At 42.3% G+C, this 19,772-nt stretch overlaps 1 protein-coding gene across 2 annotated transcripts in view; it reads left to right on the plus strand.

Moving 5' to 3' along the window:
• Positions 1-19,772, plus strand: part of ARID5B (AT-rich interaction domain 5B) — a 254,225-nt gene that overhangs the window by 110,766 nt on the left and 123,687 nt on the right. For both annotated transcript variants that reach the window (XM_048505139.1, XM_048505140.1), the window contains exon 4: positions 1,362-1,592. In XM_048505139.1, coding sequence (XP_048361096.1) covers positions 1,362-1,592 — 231 coding nt within the window. The remainder of the gene's footprint in view (positions 1-1,361; positions 1,593-19,772) is intronic.

The following is a 19,772-nucleotide window of genomic DNA, read 5'->3' on the forward strand; positions in this document are numbered from 1 at the left end:
GTCAGTGAAACCCTGAACTGGATCGTTAAATGGTGACGCGAATAGCTCTGTGAAGATTAGAAAAGCTTCAGTTTGGCATTGAAACCAAGTTGTTCTGGGCACATTTAGTGAACATGATCAGTTAATTAACAATTGCCACAAAAGTAGTGAAAAGTTTTGTATGAGCTATTTGGGGAGATGTTAGGCTCCACTGTAGCAGATAAAGAATGCTAAACTGCTTGTTTTACACCTGAAATCCCCAAGTGACACGCAGAATATGTTACACAAATATATTCAATGTGCTGCCTTTCAATTTCACTCTGTTTCAAGAGGGCAAGGAAAAAAATGGGGAGGAGTGGCGGAACCAGGTAACCATATTGACCCGAGCACTAACTTCTGGAATCCCACGTTCACACATTGACTTTTCCATGTGACATTTTGGCAGAAGCACTATTTCAGATCTTTATAAATCTATTATTATATGGCGTAGACACAAGTTTTCTCTTAGAAATAATCAATGACCTTCAGTGGGTTTTGTGCAGTGCATTAGATTTTGCAATGTGTCACAGGTCTTGAAAATAAGTTCTGCATCAGGATATTTGGGTGTATTGATAGATATCTCCAATCGGTTATATCAATGTAAAACTTAACGTATGTACGTTGTACTGACCTGCCATCAGCATACAGTTAGTTAAATTTGGGGAAGATGGTGGGAGGAAGGAGAGAAGCAAATGGAATATTAAGGTTGAAGAGAGAGCAAAGCTCCCCATTCTCCGTCTGATTCCTTTTCCCCTGGAATGCAAAAGAGTCAAGGATGGTTCCCTAATATGTTTTCTGTTATATTTTTGTATGATTTTTCTCCATTAAATCTTCAGAGCAACTCTGAGTGATAGAGTGATAGTGATAGAGTAAGAGAGAGTGTGTGATAGGCTCAGGGTCATCCAGTGAGTTTCTTGTCAGGTGGGCAATTTGAATTCAAGTCTCCCAATCTTATTTTTTTTTAAGAAAATATATCCATCACCTCCCTGTCCATCTTTTCTCCAAAGACCCTCTCCAGGTGACTCACCACTGAAACAATAAAACCAAAGAAGTCAGGGCAAAAGCAATATAAAGCAAACAATGAGCAGCTAAAATTGCACTCCTAAAAAAAAATGCCCTCCCAGTTAAAAGCTTTGATAAAAGGAAACATTTTGGCCTGGTGCCTGAAAAGGTCAGGAGAGTCTTAAGTGGGAGGGCATTCGAAAGGCGAGGTGCCACCACTGAGAAAGTCCTGCTTGCCTTCTCATCTCTGGAGAGGGGCACAAAGAGCAGAGCTTCAGAAGGGGATAGAAATTGGGGGACTGGAGAATCCTAAATAAGTGGTTTCTATACTTTTCTTGCAGGTGAGGATAATGAAGATTCAAATGTTCTGATCCTCAGCTATCCACAGTATTGTCGCTACCGTTCCATGCTGAAACGCATTCAAGACAAACCAGCCGCTATCCTAACAGACCAGTTCGTGTTAGCCCTCGGGGGCATCGCTGTAATCAGCAAAAACCCACTAATCCTTTACTGTCGAGATACGTTCGATCACCCAACTCTTACTGAAAACGAAAGCGTATGTGATGAGTTCGGTAAGTTGTTTTCCCTTCTCGTATTTGTTGCAAGTTCGAAACCATTTTGTGTTTTAAATTGCTTTCATGATTTTTTTTTTCAAATGGAAATGCAGAAGTATAACGTATAAGCCTTTCCAAAATAACAGAGCTGTTTGTAGCTGAAATGCTCAAAGACAACACTGTTCCGTCTTCTATTTGGCATCCAAGATCGGAGGCCATGTGTTTCTAGCCATTTGTGGTCTTGGTATGAAAACTGATGTTCATCTCAAGTGAAAATGTGTAATAGGAAATTTATGTGCCTTGCTCAGTCAGCTTATGTAAACTTAGACGTTTGTTGAGATGTCAAACGACTGGCCTTCAAAGATGATGTGTTGGCTCTTTAGCTTTTATGGACAGAAGATGACATTTTTGGTTTACTTGTTCTTTGTGGCCCATCACATTCCTTGGGGGCATGGACAAACCTTCCAAATAATCACTGAATAGAAGAAAGGTTGCCAGTTCCAGGTTGGGAAATTCCTGCAGATTTGGGGATGGAATTTGGGGTGGAGGTGGGGTTTTCTACAGGAGAACTGATCTCTGTAGTCTGGAGATCAGGGGTAATTCTGGGAGATCTCCAGGCCACACCTGGAGGGTGGCAACCCTATGCAGATGTGATCCAACTAAAAATGCCTCTTATGGCAACAACTGCATGTAGTCAGAGGGCTTCTTTGAAGTGCCCTGCTGTGGTACATTTGGTAGAAGATGCAAGCTACTATAAAGCAGATGCCTTCTTTGTCATGTGGCAGAAACATCTAAGGAACTTTGCCTCTTTCATTATTAATTGTTCTCATGTAATCTAGGAATTATCTGAAAATACACCAGAATATTAGAATCACTAAACTTTCATGGAACATTCAGCTTTTCCTGAAAGTGATAATTCTGACATGCCAGTGCTTCCAAGTTGCAGTGTGTGTGCGTGCATGTGTGCATTCTTTTCATGTCATGGAAGTCTCTCTATTGTGTGCATACATGTAGAACACACACTTGAGAAGCTTTATTGAGCACAAGTTGATTCTGCTTGGAGCAGTGTCAGAACCATCTCTAAAAAACGTCAACCCAAGAGGACACAGCAGAGTTTGGCGAATCAGTGGTGTATTTAATGTGTGGCAAGCCAGGGTGTGAGCCCCAGGAGCTACTTGCTACCAGGCCATCCCTTTGCAAAGCAGGAAGCTTCTGCCACTCAGAGGGCTAGTCTACCTGCGGAGGCCAGGTCTACTAGTTCTTCTTAATTGTGGGTAGGCCAGCCCTCTGGAGAACAGGTTACACATAGTTAAAAGTAATGGGTTGGTGGAGGCCAGGCCTACCAGTTCTTTTTACCAGAGGACTGGTCTACCAGCAGTTGAAAGTGATGGGTAGACTTGGACACCAAGAGAGCTGGTCTTCCGAGATGGGGAAGACCTGTGGGATTTGCGGAGGGCTCAATTACAGTGGGTGCCGTTTTCTGTAGATATGCCCCTACAGAGAATACACTCTTTGCCTTTTTGAAGCTGTTTACTTCACAAAAGTCCCAGTTATTCTGGCAGCAGTATGCATCCATATGTTGTTTGAAGAGTGCCACCTTTGCTGGACATTTTAGAATGGCTAGATAGCAGACGCTGTGTGGCCCAGTCCTAGAGAATGACTCCAACGTGCTGCTCCTTCAAAATGACTTGGACATGCATAGAGCTCCACAGATAGCAGCAAGCACTCAGAGCACTGCAGAATCCAACTGAGGTGAGACCGGAGAGGTTTGCCAGCTTGATTGGACTACTTTTTCCAGATTAACCAAAGTGCCTCGAGGGTATACATTTAAATGTGTTTTAAAGCATGTCTTCTGTATACTCACTCGGTAACGCTTGTAATCGGAGAAATGTAATTTCTGTAATTGTTTACCTGTGCTGTGAAAATCAAGATTTATTGGCTGTATAGCCAGGGGGATAAATGCTGCAGCTGAGGGCGACCCTGACAGCATTTTCACGCTAGAGCATTTTGAAATTCATAAATCTTTTCAATATGGATCCTTTGAGGGGGGAGTTTTTTTTTGTAGAATTATGGCATTGTTTAAAAATATATATTCTGAGAGGGGAAATAAGCTGCTTGTTTTTTATTTTTGCTGTCCTTGTGTTCATTTTAAGTATTTATTTACAAGACTTACCCATGACAACTATCTGTGCATTTGAGGTCGTTTAGGATAAAAATATAAACTCATAGAATCCAGTGTGAGTGCTCTGAACAGCTAAGGGAAATAAAGTACCATAGATTATTAATGTTTAAAACCTTTATTTTCATGACATTCAACAAGGATAATTGCATGTCTCAGTCACAATATGCGCTGTTCCAACATGGCAAGAAAAGCAGCCTCTCAGCAGGTCAATCAGATGTATCAAGAACTAGCTAACATGTGATGTATACTTTATATCATTACATTTCAGTGTTTTAATAACTTTTAAGAAGGCTAACTCTGCAATCCTTGGGGGTCAAAACCTCTCATGAGGTGGTGTGATCCCAGTACCAGCATAAATGTCTCTTTATGGCAGGAGCAGCAGTGACTTAGTGGTTAAAAGCAGGTGTATTCTCATCTGGAGGAACCGGGTTTGATTCCCCGCTCTGCTGCTTGAGCTGTGGAGGTTTATCTGGGGAATTCAGATTAGCCTGTGCACTCCAACACACGCCAGCTGGGTGATCTTGGGCTGGTCACAGTTCTTCTGAGCGGTCTCAGCCCCACCTACCTCACAGGGTGTTCGTTCTGAGGCTGGAAGAGAAAGGAGATTGTAAGCCCCTTTGAATCTCCTACAGGAGACAAAAGGGGGATATAAATCCAAACTCTTCTTCTTCTTGCGCTGGCGTAAGGGGCATTTATGTTGGTGCAGAAAAACATGCAGCATTCAGGAGCTGCATGGCAGGGCAACATTTGGGTGCCAGCACCACCGCAGTGCTGGCACCTCCCTCCAGCCCAGAACAGGTGCAGGAACCCATTCCAGCGCCAAAGAGAGCATTCTTGGGGATGGGAATAGCTCTAAGTGACTTCCTGAGCTCTTTTGACCAGGAATGTCCAATTTGCCAGCACAGACTTAGGCTGGCAGAAAGGTAGGCACAGTCCACAAGGTGCATGGATCAGTTCCACTGGGGTAGGGGGAGCAGGCCTCTCAGTCTGTTTTATAGAGTTTTAAGTTTTGTGTTTTAATTTAGTATGTATGATTATAATTTATATTCTGTTGTACACCACCCAGAGCCCTTTGGGGGTGGGCGGTTCCTAAATCCAATAAATCCAATAATAATAATAATAATAATAATAATAATAATAATAATAATAATAATAATAATAATAATAATAATAATAATAATAATAATAATAATAATAATAATAAATCACCGTGATCGAGGACAAGAAAGTGAGCATCATCGACAGCAGGGTCATTGAAAAAGAACACGAGAAGGCCACTAGATACCACGATTTGAAAATCGAGCTTCAGCGTCTATGGCACAAACCAGCTGAGGTTGTCCCAGTGGTAATTGGCATGCTGGGCGCCATCCCAAAAACACTAGGGCAGCACTTGAAACATCTTCGAATTGACAAAATTAACATCGGTCAAATTCAGAAGGCAGCCCTGCTGGGATCATAGCGAAATACTAAGCCAATACGACTTTCAACTTCCTAGGCTTCTGGGTGAGGCTCTGAATTACTAATGAAGGCCAACAACCAGCTAAAGATCTGGCAGCTGTGAAATCTTCTACAACAACAACAACAACAACAACAACAACAACAATAATAATAATAATAATAATAATAATAATAATAATAATTGATGATTGATGAGAAGCAACTGGAAAAACTTACACGATACGAGGATTTAAGGATTGAACTACAAAGACTCTGGCACAAACCAGTAAAGGTGGTCCCAGTGGTGGTCGGCACACTGGGTGCAGTGCCTAAAGATCTTGAAGATCTTGAACGGCACTTAAAAACAATTGGGGCTGACAAAATCACCATATGTCAGCTGCAAAAGGCCACCCTACTCAGCTCTGCACGCATTATTCGTCGATACATCACACAGTCCTAGATGCTTGGGAAGTGTCCGACGTGTGATGTAATACAAAATCCAGCATATTGATCTTGTTTGCTGTGTATAAATGTTTAATAATAATAATAATAATAATAATAATAATAATAATAATAATAATAATAATAATAATAATAATAATAATAATAATAATAATAATAATAATAATAATAATAAAAAAGCTGGCTATGGCATAGCAAGCCTCTCCGGAGGTGGCATGGCTGCACTGTGACTGTGCCGTACATGGCCACGGCACAACTCCCCCCCCCCCCACTTCAGGATTGCATTGCTGGTTCATTAGCTATGTATATGTCCGTGTGTAAATAAAGTATGTGTGTATTTAGACTGCATTTGACTAATTTAGTTTTTATTTATTGGCACTCCTAATTGGAAATTTTAGATTGTGGTCTTTTATGTGTGTGTTTTTTTACAGTCATTATTGTAAGCTGCCAATGCGGTTAATAATAATAATAATATGTAATGTATTAACATCTGGCTCTACAGCCACATGTGAATCAGTACAGAATCAAAGAAAATAAAATCTTTTAAGTTAAGGTATATTGAAGCAGTAGGTGGGATGCTAGAATAACTAGTATTTGAAGGGAAAGGGAAAGATTTTTATAGGTCTAAAGCTCTTCTTAGAGATGTTTTATAGGAAGGGAAATGACAAGGGTCAAAAGTTGCCAGTAACTATGGACAGATTTATTCCCCTGCACCAAAAGAATCTGTGTTCCTTCATTTATTTATTACTTATTGTGAAATCTTGTTTGAGCCATTTCCCAGTAAAAGTCTCACAAGCATGGTTTGGGCTGCAGAAAAATTATGGACTATTAATCAACATGTTAATCATCAGATATGTGAAGTTGTATATTTTGAGCTATGCAAATAGGCTCTCTTATGCAGTCTCTTTGATGACCTCCTGTTTTGAATTTTAATATCTTGGCTCTAGAAAAGATTGCTGACCTAGATGATTGTTAAAATTCCAGCAGCACAGATCTGTCTATTGCATTTCTATCCCAGCTTTCTTCCCAGGAGCTCATGGTGGTGTGCATTGCTTTCCATTTAGTCCTCACAACGATTCTGTGAAGTCAGTAAGAGAAAATGCGTAGCCCAGGGTGACTCCAACCTGGGTGGTCCAGGTTTGCCCTATTTCATCTGATCTCAGAACCTAAGCAGGGTAAGAACTGGTTAGTACTTGAGTGGGTGACTACCAAGGAAGGCCAGAGTTGCTGTGACTAGAACAGGGGTAGGGAACCTGCGGCTCTCCAGATGTTCAGGAACTACAATTCCCATCAGCCCCTACCAGCATGGCCAATTGGCCATGCTGAGTAAGACTGATAAAGTATAGTTCATTTAGCAAATTCAGACTAAAAGGGGCCAGTAATAGTACCACTCTATTCTGCATTGGTCCGACCTTGCCCAGAATACGGTGTCCAGTTCTGGGCACCACAATTCAAGAAGGATACTGACAACCTGGAATGGGTCCAGCGGAGAGTGACCAAAATGGTAAAAGGTCTGGATTCCATGCCCTATAAGGCGTGTCTTAGGGAGCTAAGTATGTTTAGTCTGGAGAAAAGGTTAAGGGGTGACAAGGTAGCCATATTTGTATTTGAAGGGATGTCATGTTAGTTTTCTGCTGCTCCAGAGACTGGGACAAGAAGTAATGGCTTTGAGATACAAGAGAAGAGATTCCACCTAAGCATTTGGAAGAGCTTCTTGACAGTAGGGCCTGTTCGATAGTGGAATTCACTGCCTTGGAGGCTGATGGAGTCTCCTTCTTCGGAGTTTTTTACATTGAGGCCATCTGAGGCTATCTGTCAGGAGTGTTTTCGTTGTGTATTCTTTTATTTCAGGAGTTGGACTGGGTGGCCCTTCTGGTCTCTTCCAACTCTCTGCAACTATGAAATTCTATGAGAGACATTGTAAGCCAATTTGGATCCCCATAGGGGAGAAAAGTAGTGTGTGTGTGTGTATACTCAAACACACACATAGATGCATACATATATAGGTACATATATAAATTTGGCAGATAAGATTATAGAATTAACTTTCCACAGAAGTTTTGACTTTTCAGACCTCTGTGAAATATAATTGCCCACCAATGCTGCACTAATTGAATTGAATTTTTAAAATTAAAAATTTTAAAAAATGTGTGGTAATTAACTCTTCTGCTTTCAGTGTGGGCTTTATTTCCAACTCCTTGTGCAACCGCAGATCTCCTATAAATAATAATGTTTTGCTAGTACCAAGAGTGTTTACGTTTCCCAAATAAAACATTTACTAGGTTAAAGCTGCTGTAAATGCATGAGAGAATATTTTCATGGCCAAAGATGTATTCACGTTTCGTCCAATGGTTAGTGGGCCACAGCTATACTTTACAACTCACAGTTTAATTATCACTACAGCTTATGTCATGCTGGTATCAACTACTGATAAAAGGATCATAGTCACAACTTCTACATCTGGTTGTCACCATTAATACTGCTGCAATATAAGGACTATCACCAGTTATTTTTATATTCATTGCTCTGGGTCAGAGGGTTTGGTTGTTGAGCACCAGAGCCAATATGGTATTGTCAGTGGTTAGTGTATCAGACTAGAATCTGAGAAACCCAGATTTGAATCCCCACTCTACCATTGGTGCCTTGGCCTTGTCATTCTCACTTGTCTTTACCTACCTCACTGGGTTGTTGGAGGATTAAAAGGAGGAGGGGAGAATGATGTCATAAGCTTCTTTGGGGAGACAAGTGGAGTATAAATAAAATGTACACAGGCAGGGAACAAAAATACATATTTCTTTATGATCACCTATCAGATTAAAACAACACTCATCTACATTCCACAGGTAAAGGCAGAAGCTGCATTAAAAACTGCAATAAAACCTGCAACTATTATAGTAGTAGGTAAAAGTGTGGGCACCAGGAAAAGGGAATTAACCAAAATTTCTAGTTTTCACCCGGTGTCTAACAGGAATAAGCCTTTAACGTGAGTTAATAGTACACATCAGTTCATTCACTAATGTGACAATAACTTGGTCTATCTGATGACACATGACAGTTATGCGTTAAAGTCTTATGAAGCTTTGGTTCCCTGACTGGTTTGCAGAGTCCTTTCCCATGCTGGCACGTACTTCAGGGGCTGGTTCGTCCTTTAGTAGCCCTTTGGGGAGAACACAGGCACTGCCTATTGAGCAGCATGTCACACACGTCCCTTTTCTGAGCATTCAGGGGACTCTGATTTTTGAGCAGCCAGGACATAATTGATGTTCTAAGGCAGGGGTGTCAAACTCAATCGCACAGGGGGCCAAAACTCAAAGCACACTTTAGGTCGCGGGCCGAACAGGATAAACATTTATTGAACTGACTAAAACTAAACCTTTTTTGAACAATAAAAACTGGTGTCCCAGCTGCTGGGCTGGAAAGAGGGGTTGCCGTGGACTCCCCTTCTCGCCCAGCAGCCACCGGAGAAATTTGGCCCCATATGGCTGCCCCCCTCCTGGCTTGCCTTGGCTCCTGGCGGCCCAGTGAGTCTGGGGAGGAGTGGCTCCTTTCTCTGGGGAATGGGGTGCGGCGTGCGGGGCCAGTCTGGGGCTGGAACCGGGCCAAACAATGGGATTTGAAGTGTGTGTTACACGGGCCAGATATAATTGTATGCCACCCGGATGTGGCCCGCAGGCCTTGAGTTTGACACATGTGTTCTAAGGCATCATATTATGGCCAGCCATGACAAGCAATCACGTTGAGATGCCACTTGTGAGAACCGGCACCGTCACATGGGGACTGTGCATATGGTCGCCATGACATGCAGGACTGTGGCAACTCAGGGTGAGGGTGGGGGGCAATGAATTTCCTGCAGATTTCATCCTCCACGTATGCAGTCTCTGCAGGAAAACACATTTTTTTCCACAGATGCTGCTTTTGTGTGAGTGTTTCCCACTGCTTTCTTTTGGGGTAGGTTGGATTGTTAGATTGGATTTTATTCTACTATTTTACTATAATGTATAATATTACTGTTGTTTGCCATCCTGAGCCCAGTTTTGCCAAGGAGAGGTGTGATAGAAATCTAAAATAAAGTAAAAGTAAAGGTGATTATTTGAAAGCTGCTGTTAAATGTGAATCATTCGCTATCCTGAGAAAGAGAGATGTACAAATATCCCATTAATCTATCTGTCAACTTCAGTTTTAGGATTTGGAGCTGCCGTTATAACATGTTTTAATTTAGAGAAACTCTGTTTATGGTCACAGAGCAATTATGCAAGTAATTCTGTTATTGTGGCCAGCACTCAGTTGTTGCCATAGCATTCCTTGGCCTTAGAACAATGAAATGGTTTAATTACCAAGTAAAATATCAGAGATATCTCTGACCCTGCATTATGTGTAGTTAACAATTTGATTTAATTTCCTTTATGTGTGTTGTTTTTAAACAAAGTATAAAACAACATGGGCCCACTTTCCTGAGAACGCCTCAGGGAGATTAATGAGTTAAGCAGAACTTGGTGGATCGCACTTGTGACACACTAAAGACTGCAAGGTCTGCTAAGTAACTTAGTAGAATATAGCAAATCTAGTCTTTGATACATAATTCCTGCTCTGTATAACTGATGCTGATACAAGTCTGTTTTACTCTTTCTCACCCCCACTGACAGGACAACAAAATGTACTGCACTGAGTTACACAAACAGTTTACACTGATACCACGTAGATTGATGCCACATGTATAAAGTGATGACAGGTAAACCTAAACACAGGCATGGTGGTACAGTAGATAAATGGATTACTTTAAGGTACTGTTGTATATCAATCAGATGTGGATTGGGGGGCGGGGGTAGACGATTAAAGGAATGTGAGGGGAAAAATTCCCAGGATTTAAAAATAAGTTAGAAACAAGAAGCTAGTGAAGAGTGCATTTATATATTTATATGCTGCTTTCTCACACAAGTGTCCGCCAACCAGGTTTTCATAATGAAAAGAATTTAAAATATCACAAAATGGAAAAACTAGTACTTGGATAGGAGATTACTGTGGAAGCCCAGGGTTGGTCCATGGAGGCAGGCAATAGCAAACCAACTCTGTCTGTCTCTTGCCTGTGGGGTTGGTGTAAGTTGGCAGGAAATGATAGCACTATTCATCACAACAACACTCAAACCAACACCAGTTCACGGGTTGCTGCGTTCAGCCACAAGATATGAATGCTGTATTAATATGATGCCCCTTTCTGCAAATTAGCTGTGGATTTCTGGAAGATGATAGAGCTCCCATTTATTTTTGTTTTTATACACTGTGAGGAAAATTATCAAGAAAATCTAATTATTTTTCCAGTCTGAGCCTTGGATACTGACCTAATTGCAAACCACAGGGAGTTCTATGGGGCGCAGCTGGGGCAGGCGATCACAGTGTCCAGGGTTAGTCCCATGCACCATTTTACAAAGCTTTGCCCCTGAAAGCGGGGCGGGGGGGAGATAAATGAGGGAAAGATAGAGAAGGGGGGAGAGGAAGAGAGAGGAAGGGGGAAAGAGAGAGAAAGAAACAAGGGATAGGGAGAGAAAGACAAGCAGAGGGAAAGTTTGGCAGCAGGTGTGGGTGAGAAAACATTGTCCACACACCCCCTACTGCTACTGCAAAAAAAATGCCTCTGGTTTCTTATGAAGCTTAACTTTCAGGCTCTGCTCCCCTGGCCTTGTCCCCCACCCTCAGTCTCCTCCTGGCCACCATCTAGGTAAGCTAATTTTAATTTTAAAGTAACCATAGACTTTTTTCTGGTGGTGGTGAGGAGGGAGAATGTGGGTGCACACGTACATATTTTTCCACCATTGAAGATATTTTCCCGCATACCACACCCCCCCCCCCCGCCCCAACATTCTGCCGTGTACCTCCAGGAGCACCCTAAGTTGGGAACCGATGCCCTAGTTGACAGAGACTGTTAGAAATAAAATTAGTTCCCTAGAACATCTTGACAAAGAAACCATTCACCACATTATAAGAACTGCTATAGTTGCTTGAAGGCTTTAAGAGAGAGAAATGTTTTTCCATCCAGCCTTCTCTCATTTTTTATTATACATTTTGAACAAGAACATGTTGTTCCGCTAGGACTTTTTCTCCCTCTCTGTTCTCATCTGTGGGCAGGGGAAGGGGGGAAAGAGCAAGAATTTAAGAAAGAAAGGGGGAAGGGGAAATTCTTTTGTAACATTTTCCCCAAAAAAGGTAAGGCTGGGATTTATCACAAAATTGCCAGGAGTATGCCGATTAGGATGGTCAGTTCTTATTGACAGGTGTTAGACAGATTTGACTACAGCTGATGCAGAAATTCACCAGCAAGCTAACTTTATGGACACAGCTTTAGACAGTTATTTTGCGCACCAGCTCAGAGTCACTTGCCTGTGATTGCCACCAAATAGATCTTGCCTGTGTGACTAATCTGTGCAGAGACACTAACACTTCGGTGCCTTTCCCTATGTTCTGATCTGCGCTCACTCAGTGAACCACACTAATGCCACACAGTTACATCATAAGAACTTTGAGTGAACTCTAGGCCGCACCTGATATACTCCTGAAGACACGTTGTAGGGGAAGTTTGGAAGTGGTAAACTTATGTGCCCTTACTGGTTTTGCTCTCCAAGAAATCTCTGGAAAGTACTCCCAAGGAAGATTTCCCCAGAAATTGTTAAAAAAATTATCAGAACTGATGGCCCCATTCATTTTATTTTTAGAGTGTAGTGTGTTCATGTACTTAGAACAACTGCCCAGTGGATGTTCAAAATCAATATCATCTCTGCTTTTTTTTCTCCTGCCATGCTGGCTTGTTGTAAGGATGAGAAAAATAAGGACTGAGGTCCAAAAATAAAAAATATTGTGTAAATTGCCGGTCCACAAGTGTTTCCAAAGAAACCAGCTCTTTCCAAGACTTCTAGAAGGCAGACCTGTATTACTACCAACTTCACCCCTTTACATAAAAGGCCACAAACAGAAGATCAAACGGGGCTGATCCTTCATCATGATCCCATTTTATTTGCATTCACGGATGACTAGACTTCATCCGTGCACTCATTTCCTTTCAAACACCCACATCAGCTTAAGATGGTAAAATATCCCTTGAAAAGATTGCTTTTTTCTGGGCAAGCGAGTAATTTCTCTTAAACAGAAAAGTGTTAGTAAAGAAATTTTACAAGCTGGTTATGATTCAGTCTTTGGTTAATATTCTTGAGTAAGCTTTCAAAAAATGTGTGTACTTTATTGTCCAGTAAGGGAAATGAAAAATGTAAGGGACATTAATTTCCAGTAGATATTTCATGGAGTTAAGCCATAAGGAGAACAGCTTATGACTCAGCTGCAAAGGGAGGGCAGGTAAGGAACTAAATCATTGTCTGATGTCCTGTGTATCAGGGGAATACTATCTATGTGATTGAGATGTGTCCCTAACTCAATGTAACCGCTTAAAACAACAAATAAATTCTGCTAAAAGATATAACTAGCCCGCCATATGTAACCACTGCTATCTGGGGAATTCTTTCCTTGATCTTTACTTTATGGCTTCACATGCTTTATAGATAACTAGTCTTCCCCTGACACCCTTGTCCCATGAGAAAAAGAGTTACATCCGTTATCTCGTGGGGCAGGAAGCCGGGTGGCTATCTGTCGCTGACCTTGGGGCGCCTCAGCTCCAGGGGCTGTTTTTCACAACTTCTTGGGAAAGCAGGAGGGGTACTTGCAATAGGGCTAAAGGGGATGGCAAAATGCCAGGTTTATCAGAACTGGCTTTGCCAAGCTTTGGTGCTTTGATGCCTCATCAATAAACACTACTGATCAGTACCTCAGAGTCCGTTTATCGACTTAAGGTTCTGAGATCTAACACCATGTCTGGTGAGCCTAATTTTTTTACAAGTAATTGAAAATGGGGCCAGTTTCCACAAGCCCAGATTTCATTCTGTTCAGTGCCTAATAACTGGGTACACTGGGTCTATTGAAAGTTGTGCCTGAGTGACACATGGAGATGCAAACTTTCTTTCTGTAGAGATTGCTGTGCAGTGTCTCACTTACATGTTCCTCTTGCTGATTGATCCCGTCGTCATCGAAGGGTTGGGTGTGGACATGCGGAACAACACCACAGCTATCTTAGTGAATTGGATCCTTTAAAGGCTAACAAAGTTTGATTCCAGTGTCAGTTTGCACGAAGTAAAGCTTGCTTAGGCCCTTTCTGCATAGGCCATTTAGACCGGTGTGGACCAAGAAAAAAGTCGTTGTGGGGGAGAAGATCGCACAACAGCGTTTCCCCCCCTCAACGGTGTTTTTCGGAAAATGCCGGCTTCCATCTGGTGGTGAGCAAATGGCACCAGGTGGAAGGCGCCATTTTTCAGCCCCTGGACATTGCTAGGGCCACGAGGGTGTGTCCCCTCATCCTGACGAAACGACACAGGAAGACGGGGTAAGTTTTAAAAACAAAGGTGGTGTGCCTTGCGCAGAGGCGCCACCGTGGGAGCGCGGGAGTGCCAGGGACGCAAGCACAAAACTGTGTGAACGGCCCCAGGCTGGCACCAGTGTCATGTACACCAGTGCAGAAATGGCCTTAGTCAGAAGCATCTCATCCATGAAACTTGTGCTAAAATAAAAATATATTGTTAGATGTTTAACTAGACTCTTCTTTGTGCTTACTGTCATAGACATCCACACAACATTTGGTATTATGCTATTGTTTGCTATTGTTATAATGCTATTGTTTGCTGCAGTCATTCCCTGGTGTGAACAAGACAATCCAGTTGCAATGGTAATGCAGTGGTAGTACAATATCCCACAGTGTGTGGATGCATACAGCCTAACATGTAGTTAATAAGGTTGGAGATTCGGACGGTCTGAATCCGGGTTGGAAACAATGGGGGATGGGGGCACCCCCTTTGAGGAGTTCCATAATCTCTTATGGGCCCTCTGGAATCTCAAACTGCACCAAATGTGGGGGGTATCATCAGGACAGTTTCCTGATGATACCCTGAAATTTGTGCCAATACGTCTAAAAATGTACCCCATGCAGGCACCCCCAGAAATTTACCCAAGATTCTTTGTTCTGCAGTGACTTAGCTGCATTGCTGTCAATGGGGAATTTCTGGTGGTGGGCTGTGGGGTGCACATTTCTGAAGGTACAGTCACAAAACTTTCAGGGTATCTTCAGGAGAGTCTCTGGATGACACCATCCAGGTTTGGGGAAGTTTGCTTTGGGGGCAGTGGGAGATGGGCCCTACCCTTCTTGGGTCCCATAGAATTTAACCCCCTGAAGCAAAGCCCCCCCCCCCCAAGTTTGGTACAGTTTGGTTCAGGGGGGCCAAAGTTATGGACCCTCAAAAGGGTAGCCCCCATCTCCTTAGCTCACATTGGAAAGAATGGGGGATGGGGCACCCCTTTTGGGGGTCCATAACTTTGTGCCCCCTGTAGGCCAAAACGTGAAAAAGACATCAAAAAATCCCGCATCTGAAATTCTTGGACATTCCCACAGATTCGGGACAGTCCAAATCTGCAAGGTTCGGAATTCGGCCAATCCGGGCCCATTGATCCAAATCTGGTCCAAATCCGAGTTGGAATTTCTCTTGCATACACACTGTTATGTTTAGATCAACGCATAGTAAGAACTATATTATCCAGCCCGATCTACCATGTTCCAGGAATGTTGTTGCTACTGGGTAGCGTTGTGTTATGCACTTGCTGATTTTAAATATTCAAAGTTCTGGTTGTTCTGTATAAAGTCCTAAAGGAATTGGAGGCAAGGTATCTTAAGAACTGTCTCTGTGTGTACCTGCCTGTCAAGTGAGGTTCTCTTCGGAGACCCTGCACCATTTCCTTATTTATCTAGTTCCCAGTCTTTTGAGTGCTTAGCACCAGCAGAAAGCAGGACATTTTGTTGATTTCTCTGATAATAGGCTGGATTATTTTTTGCTGATATAGGCTAGATTATTTTCTACTATGTGATCTACCCTGTTGGAATACTTACTTGAAAAATTTACTGGTGCCAAATTCTATGTTAAGAGCTGGGTTTTAATTGTTTTGGACTGAACTTTATAGTATTGCATATTGTTTGTATATGAGGTGCCCTGAGCCAGACCTTTGGCTGGGATAGGGTGGAATATTAACCCAAAATAAAGGTGTTGTTGTTGTTGTTGTTGTTGTTGTTGTTGTTGATGATGATGATGATGATGATGATGATGATGATGATGATGATGATGATGATGATGATGATGATGATATTTTGAAGGATTATAGTATTTCTGCTAGTGCCCTGGTACTTAGAAGTATATTTTCAAATGAAGAATATTAGTCAAAATATTAGATAGAGGGTAATTAGATTTGAGTGCAATAGCACTTTAGATATTAACAAGATTTTCAGGGCATAAGCTTTCAAGAGTCAAACTCCCTTCATCAGAAAGAGGGCAGTACAGTTAATTCCCGCTTAAATTTCAGAACTGATGGTAACCGTTTGATGGACATCTCTGACTGTCACTACGGTCAATTAAATCTGATGGTCCATAACTCCTATTTAGCATGTAAAGTAAAATTTCTATGCAGAAAGATGAGGATTGTTTTGCTGAACCATTTAGATTCTTTCCAATGGTGGCATGAGCTCACAAGCAATATTCTTCCAAAATCTGTACCCATCCCCTGATGTTCAGGGGTATACTGCCTCTGTCCATGGAAATTCCATTTAACTGCCATGGTTAGTAACCACAAACTAGCTATCGCCGCCATAAAATTCTTAAACCCATTCAGCCTTCTTTGACTCCAGCATTTCTAACGGTTGGGGCTTGGATTTGAACACAGCATCACAGTATGCCAAGAAAACTGTTAATATCCCAAATATGCCAAGGATGAAACATTTTAGCATTTTATCTCTCTCCTCTAAAATGTGAGATGGCAGTTAAAAAGTATTGTACTTGCATGGATTCTGAGACCTCCTCCGATACAGCTTTTCTGTAGCATCTTTAGCAGTCTGAAAAATATGCAAATCTCCAAAACTCTGGGTAGAGTGTCTTAGCTAAATATTGCAGTTCTTCATTTTCACAAAACAAAAAAAAAGGACGTAGCCACAGGGAAGTAATGATTAATGCATAGCAGTGTTATACGCTGTATGTGTGTGTATCTGTGTATATGTGGAAGTTCTTTCTGTCATTGTTAGCATAAATCTTGGAGGGTTTTAAATGAGAAATCTGGAAATGTTTTGAATTCTTGGTCCAGGCTTTTTCTTATTTTGTTAATCCAGCTGTGGAATAAGATGTTAATGTTCCCCAGATGTTGTTTATAATGATTGATTTTCAGTTGCGAAATAATACATACAGTTACTTTTTTGGGGAAGGAAAAAAGTGATAGATTCGTAATATGCTGTAGAATAACATTTGGATTAACAATTTGAAGACGGAGCCGCTTATATGCCTAGCTTAATTGCTTTTGTTAAATGATTTCTTCATTCTTAACATTTTTAGCGCTAATTGCTTCCCGCTCCCCATAATCTCAAAATAAATGTTTGCACATCTTTACATTCTGTCATTTATTGTAACATGTAAAATAGTTGCTGTCTCTGAGCAAAAAATTTAAAAATCACAGATAATAGGATCACAGAGTGCCTCCCATTTTGCAGTTCTGAAATAATTTGATCCACATTTATGGTACTGTCCTGAATTGACACCAGTTGGACTGAACATTGGACGTGTTCCTGGAATAACACTTCCAGTGCAAATATAAACTAGTAATAACTTGTTCTGTTGTTTATATTTTGGTACTTTCTTGTGATTTAATTACACCACTGAGAACAGTGACTCCTGTATAGTATTTCTCTAATATGCCTCTTTATTGTACTGCTTTGATTTTAGTTGACAGTCTCATTGGTTGGGCCAAGATTTATTGAAGACTTTGACTTTTGTAGATAAGTGTCTTCCTGAGCGTTGATGTAGTCCAACAGTACAATCCTAAAGACAGTTATGTCATTACAGTTAAATCTCTCGAAGTTGGAGGGCTGAGAAGGGTGTCTCATATTGAACTTAGTGTGTATGGCCAAGTGCTGGATAGCTGATTTAAACAAGTGAATTCTATCACAACCTCAGTCTGAAGAATGGAATGTATATGAAGATGATCACATGGAAGCCATTGCAAACCATTGCTGCCCCTACTGCGGCCATAATGTAAACATGTAATCCTGGCACAAAGACTTCCCTTTCCAGGAAGAATGCATTGCAGGGGTATGAAGTCTTCCAGTGCCAAACTCTGCAATGACATGATGGTTGGCACTGTGCATTACCCACTGCAGTACAGGAAAGCCATTGGACAAAGGCCGGTTTCATCTATCTTTGCCAACCTGAAACCTTGTACTACAAATCTCAGTGTGTGGCCTTGCAAGTTATTCAGTGCAGTCCAACATGAATTGTTCCAGTCAAAACCTGTTGTTTCAGTGGGTTTAGATTGGAGTAACTCAACATGGGATTGCACCTTTAGGTCCCCTGAAATGTTAATAAGTGACGTGCAGCTTGGGGTGGTTTTGTGAGTGATTGAACTGAAGTCTATAACCCATTCTGCATGTTATGGTTGCAATTCAGACCCTATATTGTTCTGCATTAATGTGCTTCTCAAGTATAGGTAGCCCTTCTCAGACCCGGGCATAACAGGAATCTTGGTCTAGTGCAGCGATTCCCAACCAGGGTTCCGTGGTATGCTGGGGTGCTGTGAGCACGTCCCAGGGTACCGCAACAATGCTACTACTCCCTCCCTTTGCAGAATCGTCCCCCACAGGTTCCAATCAAGCCAGCAGCGGCAGCAGCAACTGTGGCCTCCAACCCTCTCTGGCCTCCCTGTTAGCCTATGACTTGAAAATCTCTGCATGTACATTGTGGGAGTCACAAGGCCAGGTGAGGGTGCTCACAGGCTGGCAGGCAGGGTCCTACAAGCCGCCAATCTGCTGGAGCCTGTTCTGGCATGCCGACTTGGCCCCTTCCGGCCTTCCAAATGGTAGACCTGGGCCCCTTCTGGCCTGCCCAGCGGTAGACCTGGGCCCCTTCTGGCCTGCCCAGTGGTGGACCTGGCCAAGCAGGGTTACTGTGTGGGGAAGGTGGAGGTGGCAAACAGGGGCACTGGGTGGGATTCGGGGGCGGCAGGAGTGTACCCCCACGGGGTACCCTGAAATATGAAGATCGAGGTCAAGGGTACCGCAACATCGAAAAGGTTGGGAAACACTGGTCTACTGCATGGCTGAAGAGCTGCCAGTGCGCCTCCAAGCAGTTGAGGCAATCTTGGAGGGTGTTTCACAGCTTGAAAGCTATACTGTATATAAAGTGTTATAGTAGTTTGCCTGGGATTTCCAGGAGGAGGCAGGAGCACCAGTGTTTGTTTCATCAGTGCAGCAGATTTAGGGATTGCAACTTGAAAATGTATATCTTTATTTGAAACATGTCTTTATCTTCTTGGACTTGTGGCTGCTTAGAAAGCATCAGATTACAAATGCATCAACACAATAAAACAGATAAGAACAGTGTACAAAATAAAAAACAGCACAGCCTGATGAGCAAAGCAGTTTACCCTCCGCCAAGTGTTCTTTGAAATAAAACCACTTTGCATGCCTTCCTGAAGGTAGCAAGGGAAGGTGCCCCCTGTACCCCCTCTGATGGGTCAAAGGACTGGACCCACCACAGAAAAAGCATGTTACCTGAGTGTTACCCAAGAGAGGGCACCACCAGGAGAAGACTGAAGAGCACAGCTGGTAGACATAACTGTACCAGAAGATGTGGTTCAAGTAACTTTGAAGAACTTTCCAAGCAATCACCAGTGCTTTGAACTGGGTGGGAAGCAAACCGGTGACTAGTTGACACAACATTGCACTTCAAGGCAACATCCTAGATAGGAATTTTGCCACAGTATTTTTAGAAGCGTCTGAGATACCTTCAAAAGGAGCCCCATGTAAAGTATTACAGTAGTCTATTGTGGAGGCTGCAGTAGGGGAGTTCAACATAACTGGGTCAGCAGAGTGTAAATAAGGGTTTTTCTGGTCAGCAAGCTGTCACTGAAAGAAGATGCTCCTAGCAAGAACTTTGTCCTGTTTCTCCATTCACAAGGTCAGATCCAGGAGCACCCCAACCTCATAATTTGATCGATTAAGGAAAGTT

The sequence above is a fragment of the Sphaerodactylus townsendi genome, linkage group LG08 (assembly GCF_021028975.2).
Source record: "Sphaerodactylus townsendi isolate TG3544 linkage group LG08, MPM_Stown_v2.3, whole genome shotgun sequence".
Classification (NCBI taxonomy): domain Eukaryota; kingdom Metazoa; phylum Chordata; class Lepidosauria; order Squamata; family Sphaerodactylidae; genus Sphaerodactylus; species Sphaerodactylus townsendi.